The sequence below is a fragment of the Primulina tabacum genome, chromosome 13 (genome assembly GCF_025594145.1).
Source record: "Primulina tabacum isolate GXHZ01 chromosome 13, ASM2559414v2, whole genome shotgun sequence".
NCBI classification, from domain to species: Eukaryota; Viridiplantae; Streptophyta; class Magnoliopsida; order Lamiales; family Gesneriaceae; genus Primulina; species Primulina tabacum.
In genome coordinates this window covers 1,699,319-1,710,144 of record NC_134562.1, presented here as the reverse complement: position 1 = coordinate 1,710,144, position 10,826 = coordinate 1,699,319, and the positions used below count along the sequence as shown (strand labels likewise).

General features: G+C 36.1%; 2 protein-coding genes and 2 long non-coding RNA genes across 4 annotated transcripts; all 4 read left to right on the top strand.

Annotated features, from left to right (window-relative positions):
- Positions 1-215: 215 nt before the first annotated feature.
- On the top strand, positions 216-2,726 carry LOC142522240 (uncharacterized). The gene is made up of 3 exons (XR_012814423.1): positions 216-278; positions 338-389; positions 2,561-2,726. It is a non-coding gene; the product is annotated as an uncharacterized LOC142522240 (long non-coding RNA).
- A 1,603-nt stretch (positions 2,727-4,329) lies between these two features.
- Positions 4,330-4,779, top strand: LOC142523123 (uncharacterized). The gene has a single exon (XM_075626768.1). It carries the CDS (start codon positions 4,330-4,332, stop codon positions 4,777-4,779), a length of 450 nt encoding a protein of 149 aa, XP_075482883.1.
- A 140-nt stretch (positions 4,780-4,919) lies between these two features.
- LOC142523122 (uncharacterized) lies at positions 4,920-5,750 on the top strand. The gene is made up of 2 exons (XM_075626767.1): positions 4,920-4,974; positions 5,446-5,750. The coding sequence occupies exons 1-2, from the start codon at positions 4,920-4,922 to the stop codon at positions 5,748-5,750; spliced, it is 360 nt and encodes a 119-aa protein (XP_075482882.1).
- A 3,708-nt stretch (positions 5,751-9,458) lies between these two features.
- On the top strand, positions 9,459-10,408 carry LOC142523290 (uncharacterized). Its single transcript, XR_012814616.1, has 3 exons — positions 9,459-9,564; positions 9,659-9,682; positions 10,055-10,408. It is a non-coding gene; the product is annotated as an uncharacterized LOC142523290 (long non-coding RNA).
- The last annotated feature ends 418 nt before the right edge of the window (positions 10,409-10,826 follow it).

The window sequence follows — 10,826 nt, the reverse complement described above, 5'->3', positions numbered from 1 at the left end:
AACTGCCCGAACCGACCATACCGTACCGCACCGTTGTATCCCATTTTTTATAAAATAACCGCAATTTTTTTTTAAAAAAAGGAAACCACCCTGCCCCCACGGTGCGGTTATAATATTGGACCAAAACTGCACTGCACTGCACCTTCATGTACAATTTTATTTACCTAAGGTTATTATTTATTAACAAACACAACATATGCAATAGATTTTTTCATTTTGTGTCGCCGCCTTCCCTCTTCCAACTCTTCTTCAAAAAAAATTTCTCCTCTTTCTATCTTGTTGATCTAATTACTACTTCTCTTTATACAAATATTCTTCAATATGATTTTGTAACCAGGAGCAAGAATGAAACTTTAAGCACCCTAGAAGATGAGAATATGTCAAATATGGTAAATTTTAGTTTATATTTCTACTGCTAGTTTTTTCATTTAATTCTTTATTTTAAACTTGATTTTGGATATGTGATTTTGTTTTTTAATTTTGTTTCTCTATGTTTCGGATTTTTAGCAATCTTCATCCTTAACCCATTTCATTTTAAGCTAGGTTTTTTTTATGCTCTAAATATCAAATTAGTTTTAAATTTGTGGGGATCCGTACGCTAATCATCTTCTTAATCGTCATTGGGATAAATGGATCAATTAATTAATCTGGGTTAAAATTTTTTTTTTAATTGCGGAACGTAATGTAATTCAATCTTATATACATATCAGTATAACAGCACAAGTCTTGTACAATAAACATCAACTCAAACTAAGGTTCAACAACTAATGTCAAGTGTTGAATCCTATCTACAGCAACATCAAAGTCCGTGGTCTCCACTCTAATCATGATCTCTCGTCATCTCCTCGACCCTGATCATGTCCAACCTGTTGTCATGCACACATACAAACACGACAACAGCCGGATAATTCCGGTGAGAATATAATCCCAGTATAAATCAATGAACATGCAATCATATGATAAACATAAAAGCATGGACAGATAACAATAATATGTATCAAAATCTGAAACATAATCAACATAAAACTGTCGACAATGCTCGTGACTCCACGACTCAGACTAGTCTCAATCCTAGTCTAGTGATCCCGGTTTCCAGACGTTAGTATTCCTATATCGACCAACAGTAATAGAAGAAACTCCGATTCTATCCACGTCGATATAACCAAACATCCAGTGTCTTGACCTATCCGTCACAGACTGTGGCACAATCGTCAATACACTATCTTGTGACATCGTGCAATGTGTCCATGGCGATCCCACCACTATCAGGCACTTCTGTCACAAGATCACTCGACTAATATCTGCTTTCTATACATCTATAGAACAAGCATATCAAGTCAAAGCAATGAACATAATAATAAGAAGTATGTGATTTAGGGAAACTCAAGTATATCCTACTTGAGTCGATCTCCCAGTACCACATTGACTTATACCTTTCGTTCGTAGTCTCGGTCTGAAGCAATATCAGTTCTGAACTCAAGAATATCTCTATCAATCTGAAATGACATATCGAGAATAATAATATCAACATTCCATTCCCAATTCAATACTGAATCTGATCAATCTGAATCTAGTTCAAAATCAACGGCATAACGGCACAATCCCGATATCTCCGTCAATACAATATCAACAAATATCAATTACAAATCATAACCCGTATCCGATACAATCTGTAATCAATCAATAATCTAAATCTGTCCGGTTTTCAGTCCATATAATCAGAAATTTATAACAATTCCATAATCAATATGTTCTTCGATCTGACTTCAATTCTACGATGTGTAGTATTCCCAGAACACATAATAATGATCAAATAATAATTTCTCCAATATCATAATTTCAAATGATAACAGAACTCAATAAGACTTACGTTCAGTTGTAGCTGTTGACGAGAGGAGTACGGTACTGTGTTCAGATTCAAATTCTGATAGACGGATCTTGCCGAATCGCAATTTTAAAGAAAATAAAAGCTTGAGGGATTTTTGAAGCCTTTCTCTCGATTTTGGCTGGAATTCTCGAAGGGAAGAAACAAGGATTTCAACATATATTGCATGGTGAGGACAAGTGTACCACCCAATTCCATAATTGCACTTTAGCCCCTAAAATCTTCACTATTTGTAATTTGGTCCTCACAACTCTTTTTAATTCAATTTCAATCCTATGGAATTATAAAACCATGGAATATGACTCAACATTCCAAAATTCATCAATTTTAATAATCTCGGATTAAAATAATAACATCTCGGGCCTGACAAAATTCATATCCAATAAAATTTCCCTATGTATGTTACGAATGAGAGCAGATGGAATTCTCACGCTAATTGTGACATTCACTTCTAATTTATTATAGATTCTAGTTGTAATACAACAGAGAAATAAGAAGAAAATCAAAATAGTCAAGAATTTCAATGTGAAATGTATTTCTGGGCTTGTCGCATGAGGAATAAGTTGCAAATATTTTATAGTAATTTTCCTACTGGAACTGAAAATATTTCAAACAGTAATTTTCACACAAAAATTAAAGATTAAATTTAATTGAATTTGTATAATTTTTTAACAGGAAGATGCGAGAACTTCGAACGAAGTTTCAACTTTGCAAATTCAAGCCCAAACAACGGCTCTGAGTAAAGATCAAGAGCAAGCTTCAAATATTGATCAATTGGGTGATGTGCCTCCACAGATCAATTCATGTGTCACTGAACAAGTAGATAAAAACTTTCACAACAAACCACCTAAAAAAGGAAAGAACAAGCAGTTGATATCGTTACCAAAGAGAGTTCAAATATTAGCTCTGAAATATGAGGTCATTTCACGAGATTAAAATATAGTAATCCACCAAGAGTCGCATGTAATTATTGTAGTAAAAGTTATGTTGCTCATCCAAATTAAATGGAACAACTAGTATGTGGACACATTTAGACTCTTCATGCAAGAAGTATCCATACAAATTGGATAAGTCGCAAAGACTCTGCAAGATTATAAAAATATGAGTGGAAGTTTTATAAATAAAGGAATAACCTTAAATGTTCAAGAAATTAGAACAAGTCTTGTAAAAATGATAATCATTGATAAGTTACCATTTAGAATTGTAGAGGGTGAAGGATTTAAATTGTTTTGTGAAGCTATGGAACCAAGATTTGAAGTTGCATGAAACTTTTTTCTTGATGAGAAAAAGAAAATGAAAGACAACTTTCCCCTGAACCTTTCTCGGTTTTCTTGCGAAGGAAATGAAGAGAATTGCAACTTATATACATCAGTTGCATGGTAAAGCTACGTGGCTCGTCCTTTCACAAAACACGTCTCGCCGCGGGTGCGCTGAGCATACTGGATCACTACCAACATTTCAGAAAGAACGACCGCGGGTGCGGTGCTTTTTGTACCGCGGGTGCGGTGGCTCTACTGTAGCAACACCGCGGGTGCGGTAGATTTTATGGCACGGGTGCGGTGACCGTTCTGTATCTCTTCAGAAATTTCCTATGAACCACCGCGGGTGCACTGTCTGTGCTGTCCCAACAATATATTTTGCAACTAAACTCAAATCGCAACGTCTCTTGTTCGGTCTTCGATAAATACATCAAATCTTGCATTAATAATTGTTGATTACCAGCTCACATCTCGGGCATTACATTTTATTTCTTTAACAATGGATGCTATATTTTTTTTCTCCTGCGGCCGAATGAGTTTTAGAGCAAGATCATATATTTGCTAGTTCCATATCTAGTATTTGAAGTTTGAAAGTGACAAATGATAGGGATATTTTTGGAAGAAAATATCAGGTTCAATTGCTATGATTGTATGGTTAAACCAAAAAAAAAACCATATGCTAAATTGTTTGTGGGTGTTTATGTTATGTCTGAACTTAATAATTGTTTAACTTTATTTGTCTCTTGACTGTTATTTTATCTAGTTTTATTTTGTTCATTATTGTTTTCTTTAATTCTTTTAAATTTAAATAATTTGAATATTTGTTTTATTTTTTCCATTTTACTTATCATTCACAAAAACACCGCAAACCGACCGCAACTGCTCAAAATCCCAAAACCGATTTTACATATAAAACCGCAATAAAAAAATAATGTATAACCGAACCGCATGTCATTCGGTTTGAATTTCTTATAAAAAACCGCAAAACCGCACCGTGATCACCCCTAGCTGAGTTATAAATGCTTCTATGATATGTGAATTAACAGGTTAGACGTATTTTTAAATTTAAATGCATGTTGGTTACGTGGTTTGGACGGGCGTGTAGAGTGATGGCTCCCAGACGTGTTATTTCCATGAGTACTAAAGAGTAGAGCCCCAGATGCTGCTTCATGGGTGCTCAAGGGGATGGCTCGTTTATTGGAGCAACATGCTGGGAATGCTGCTCGGGGTCGTCCAGATGATATTTACATGCAGTTTCGGACGATGGATCCGAAGGATTTTTTTGGTACTACCAATCTATTCATGGCTGAAGGGTGGAGTATGTCTTTGGAGGTGATTTTCCGCTATATGAACATGGTGGATGCTAACAGGGTTCGATGCGCCATTTATTTATTAAAGGACGACACATCTCTATGGTGGGAAGGAGCTGAGAGGGGGGTGAATCTGAATACTCTCACATGGGAAGACTTCAAACGGATGTTCTACGAGAAGTACTCCATTGCTTACATGAGGTTCAGGCTGAAGCGAGAGTTCATGAGTCTCTGGCAGGGGGACATGCCTGTTGCTGAATTTGTCAAGAAGTTCTACGAGACCATCGAGACGACCAGGATAGCAAACACCACAAGGCAGCCATAGAGAGCAGCTGTCCAAAAGACTGACGAGAGACCACTCTGCAAGGAATGAAAAATCGCTAGCACTCTGGCAAGTGCATCAGGTGCGGAGGAGACGGGCATAAGGCTATTGATTGCCCCAGATAGAAGCATCCCATGACTGGAATGGCTTATGTGATGCATGCTGAGCAAGTAGTGCCTGACACTACGCTTATTACAGGTATTTCGGCTATATACGCATTTTATATTGCTGTATTGCTCGAACTAACAAGCATGCATGCTAGGACTAAATTGAGGATGATTGATAATTTAGGGATTGAATTATGTCAATTTAGAAATTTGAGGAACTAATTAGAAATTTTCGAAATTATTGAGGGTAGATGGGGCATAATTTGAATTATTGGGGACTAAATTGCATTAATTAAAAAAGTTTGAGGGCCATTTGTAAATTTTTGAAATATAAAAAGGGTCATTTTGCAATATGTTCGAGACATTAGGGGCTAATTTTCTAATATTTAATTAAAAAAGTTTGAGGGCCATTTGTAAATTTTTGAAATATAAAAAGGGTCATTTTGCAATATGTTCGAGACATTAGGGGCTAATTTTCTAATATGAGTAACTATAAATGGCCTAGATGATAATATTTTCGAATTTATGGCCTTGTTTGAGTATAATGCGATTATTATCACAGGCAAAATATTGTTAGCAAGTGTAGCTATCCATGCTTTGTTAGATAAGGGAGCTACACATTCTTTCATATCAGAATCCTTTGTGAAAAGATCGGAAATCTTACCGGAGGACGTGGAGTCAGGATTCAGAGTCAAAGTGCCTTCGGGCGAACATATGATCTCTACAAGCATGGTTAAGGATGTGGAGCTCAAATTACAGAACAATTTCGTTTGCTCTGACCTTATTGTGTTGCCAATGCCCGAGTTCGACATTATTTTGGGCATGGATTGGCTCACACTAAATGGAGCTACTATCGATTTCCAGTAGAGGTCAGTATCTATTAGACCGCCCAACGGAAAATCGTTCATATTCAAGGCTACGCAGAATCGACAAATGTCACGCATCGTTTCTTCCATGGGTGCAAGGAAGCTTATTCGGAATGGCTGCCAAGGTTTTCTTGCCAGTGTTACATCTGTGCCCGACGCTGGCAGTCGATCGATAGAAGATGTGTAGTTGTCAAGGACTTTCCGAATTTGTTCCCTGACAATGTTTCTAGCATTCCACCAGAGAGAGAGGTGGAGTTCGCTATTGATTTGATGCCAGGTACTATGTCGATCTCCAAGGTATCGTCTAGCACCTGCTAAGATGATAGAGTTAAAAGATCAAATTCGAGAGCTGCTATACAAGGGATTTATTCACCCTAGTTTCTCTCCATGAGGCACGCCGATGTTATTTGAGAAGAAAAAGGATGGGAGTATGAGACTCTGCATTGATTACCGAAAACTGAATAGGGTGGCAGTGAAGAACAAGTATCCATTACCTCGAATCATGGATTTGTTTGATCATTTGAAAGGAGCTTCAGTATTTTCAAAGATAGATCTTCGATCGGGATCTCATCAACTGAGAGTAAAGGAGACAGATGTGCATAAGACAGTTTTCAGAACTCGTTATGGGCATTATGATTTTTTGTGATGCCTTTTGGACTGACTAATGCCCCGCGATATTCATGGATCTCATGAATCGCGTGTTTCAGTCGTACCTCGATCAGTTTATCATTGTCTTCATTGATGATATTTTGATCTATTCCAAGAGCTGAGAGGAGCATGATCAACACTTGAAGACGACTTTGCAAGTATTGCGAGATCGAAAATTATATGCAAAGTTTAGCAAGTACGAGTTTTGGCTAGAGAAGATGGCATTTTTTGGCCACATCATTTCGAGAGAAGGAATAAAAATCGACCCATTTAAGGTCGAGGCAGTTAAAGAATGGCCGGTGCCTAAAAGTGTAACGGAAATCCGTAGTTTCTTGGGCTTAGCATGCTACTAATCGCAAGTTCATCAAGGGTTTTTCATCCATTGCAGTACCCTTGGCATCTCTGACGAAGAAGAATGCAAATTTTGTATGGGGACGGGATTGTCAAGGCAGTTTTGATCAGTTGAAGAAAGCAGTCACTACCGGGCCAGTTCTAGCTATGTCGACAGACCAAGGGAAGTATGTGCCGTATATCGACGCTTCGAAGTTAGGATTGGGGGCAGTTCTCATGAAACATGATCGGGTCATCGTATGTGCATCTAGACAGTTGAAAGTCCACGACAAGAATTATCTGACTCATGACCTTGAACTTGGAGCAGTCGTTTTTGTGCTTAAAATTTGGAGACACTACCTACATGGTGAAAAATGCAAGATCTATATGGATCACAAAAGTCTTAAATATTTCTTCACCCAAAAGGAGAACATGAGACAACGAAGATGGCTAGAACTTGTAAAGGACTATGACTTCGACATAGCTATCATCTGGAGAAAGCTAATATAGTTTCGGATGCTTTGAAGCAGAAAAACGATAGTATTGGCTCAATTAATAATATAGAAACCTCTACAGACGAAAATTCAGAGGTTCGATTTTGAAATTTATGATAGGTTCAAGGCTCCTAATCTCGCTACTTTAACAGTGCAGTCTACTTTGTGAGACAGATTACGAGCCGGACAGATTAATGATGAGCAACTAGAGAAATAGGGAGAGCGAGATGAGACAAAGGGCAGGATGTTATACTCAGTCAAAGACGTCATTGTCAAGTATCGAGGACGACAATGAGTTCGTAGTGGAGATTCACATAGAGTTGATATTATGACAGAGGCCCATAGTATTTCTTATTCTATACAACCCGGAAGTACAAAAATGTACAAGGACTTGCAACTTTTATATTGGTTGCCGGGTATGAATCAAGATATTACTCGCTTCGCATCCAAATGCTTGACGTGTCAAAAAGTGCAGGCAGAGCATCAAAGACCAGCAGGATTGTTCCGACCACTTCTCATCCCAGAATAGATATGAGAGAACATCACGATAGACTTCGTGGTAGGTTTGCCAAAGACAGTGAAATGATTCAATGCCATTTGTGTAATAGTGGACCATCTAACTAAGTCAGCACATTTCTACCAGTAAGGACGACTTTCTCCATGACGCATTATGCAGAGCTATATATTCGAGAGATAGTCATACTGCATGGAATTCCAGTTTCTATAGTGTCTGACAGAGACACACGATTCACTTAGTCGTTCTGGAATAGTTTGCATGCAGCCTTGGGGACCACCCTACTATTCTGTAACGTCCCGAAAATTTGAAGGTCCACGTGAACCACATGCATGCAAGTTATCAAATTTCTTATATATTTTAATTAAATTGTTTTAATTGCATGAATTAAATATGGTGTGCATGTTTACATATTTAAAAGGTACCTTTCTACATGAATGCATAAAATTGTGTTTTAAATGTTATTCGAGATGTGATCGAGGAATGAGGACCGGGGACCATAAAGGAAAATATTTTTATTAAATAAATATTTTTAATTGTTTAATGTGTTGTGTATTTTAAATGATTTTTTTAAAATGAGGTGTTTTGAGGTGTTTTTATATGCCGAGTTGTGTTTTTAAACGGTATTCGATTTTCGACGAAAATATGAACTTTTCGAGAACTCAGTTATTATTTTCACAAACTTTCCTAAAAAAATATTTTAAATATTTACTAATGAGTTTAATGAGCTTATTATATTAGGTTAATGGGTCTAAGCTTATACTAGGAGTTTTTATTAACAAATATAAGCTAAAACCTCCCCCAACCCACACAAAACTCTCGCCCTTCCCCCTCAACATAATACTATGACTCTCCCCTCCCCCAAGACACATGCACACACGAGATTTTGGAAGGAAACTCATGCGAGTATTGAAGGAAAAATTCAGCAAGGTCCTCTTCGTCAACGTCCCTCACATCGCGGACCCGTTTTTCGTGCATAATAAATTTAAAGGCACGCCTTAATCTTTTTTTTTCTCATCTATCACACCATTTTACGTATTTGATACATGATTGCATGAAAAACATGATACACTTTAAATATTTTCGTTTTTATGACTATACATGCATAAAACTAGTATTTTCATCTTGTAAAACTTTTGGGTATGATGCACAAAGGGGCTGACATGGTAGGTGTAATGACCCGATTTAATTATATGTTATTTAGCGATAATTAAGATTAATTATGTTAAATTGAGGAATTTAAAACAATTAAGCCAAATAATTAATTAGTGTGTTTAAAATATGTATTAGAAAATATCGGTTTATAGACGATATTAAAATACATGTTTAAATTTTATATCACAAGAGAGTTGAAATAAAATAAACTGGGTCAAAGTTTCGAATCCAAAAAAAAAGATAACATTAAAATACATGTTTAAATTATATATATATATATATATATATATATATATATATATATTAATATTAATTTTATATGTGTGTGTTTATCTATATATATATATATAAAATAATCATCATCATCACCGATTTTCACCTTCTCTCCCGTAACTTTTTGTTCAAAAGCTTCAAACCACCGCCGCCACTTTGACAGCCGATTGTGACCGCACCTATTATCGAAAAATTAAAGTAAATATATATTTGGAAAGCCCATGACGAGAGCTATCCACTAATACCACTTTTTCTAGGTAAAATCAAAATTCCCGGAAAACTGTCAAAACCCCGTCTTCCCATTCTCTTTTAAATCGTCGCCGTACGTCGCCGAAGTTCGGAAATTGATTGAGGACTTTTGTTCTATGGGTCATAGGCTTCATTTTATTATATATATTGAGGTATAAATCATGATTCCAGAAATTGGTTAAGGATTGCTCCATTTTTTGTTAAATTTGGTATCAATATTGATATTTGTTATATTTGTGGATGTAGGTACAAACTTTGAGTTGATTCGAGGTATTGAAAAATTTCAGAATATTAAGTAAATATTTTCGATGTATTGAGACCATAAATCGAGTATCAGCTAATTCGATGCCTTAGAATTGTTGATTATAATTGTTGGAAATTATTATGCAAAAATTTGATATAAAATGCAAAGTTTGGGAAAGTAGGAAAGTTAGTCGCTTGAATATTAGTTTAGCGTCATTTAAAGCTGAAAATAATATTTTACGACAAATTAAAAAAAAATCATTGATTTTAGGCATTTTTGTCAAATGTTGAAATTTTAGGAATTTAAAATGCCTAAATAGTTGAAATTGGATTTTTTAGTGAATTTAAATGGTTGTTGAATTTTTATATGATAATAAGACAATTTAAATTAATATTCAGGTGATTTGTCTGAGTTATTATTTCCAGGACTTTCTTGAGGATTTAAGTTACTAGTAAATTAGTTGAGGTACGTAGAGATCAGTTATTTTCACGATGTCTGACAGAGGCATCTGATGATCCTGTGTATGATTTATTTGCTCTTTGTTGATTTATGTGATATTATATGTTGACTCGTATATTATTAGTTTGTAATTGATGTGCAAAATAAAGTAAAATATTTCTTTTGTTCACACACATTTTATTTTAGTTAAACACATCAATACCACTAAACATATCATATTGAGCCTATCTTTTATTGAGATCCATTTATATTTCGATTGAGATCCGTTATATATGTATGATATGATATGGTGTCCTAGAGATGTTTGGATACCTTGATTCAGCCTGGCTTAGGTAGTTGCAAGCTTCGAGGCTGGGCCATATCCCAGGCACGATCTGCCGAGTTGTGGACTAGCTCGAGCATATATGTATGATTGTTGATATCGAGTGTCTGACTCCTGATATCATGATATGTTGCACCTATTTATGCATTGCATTCATGCATGGAATCATTGCATTTCTATGTCATATATTGTGGTTTCTTGATGTCTCGTACTGGGGTTTTTACCCCCGAGAGGGGGCTGTCGTATCTTTTGTGTGTGAACATAACAGGTGGTACAGGTGGTTCCACCTCAGGTTCTCAAGAGGAAGCCTTAGGAAGTACCAGAGCTCCTTGAGAGTAGGCTCAGTTGTATTTAGGTACTGCGTGGTGTTGCTGTCTCCCAGATACTAT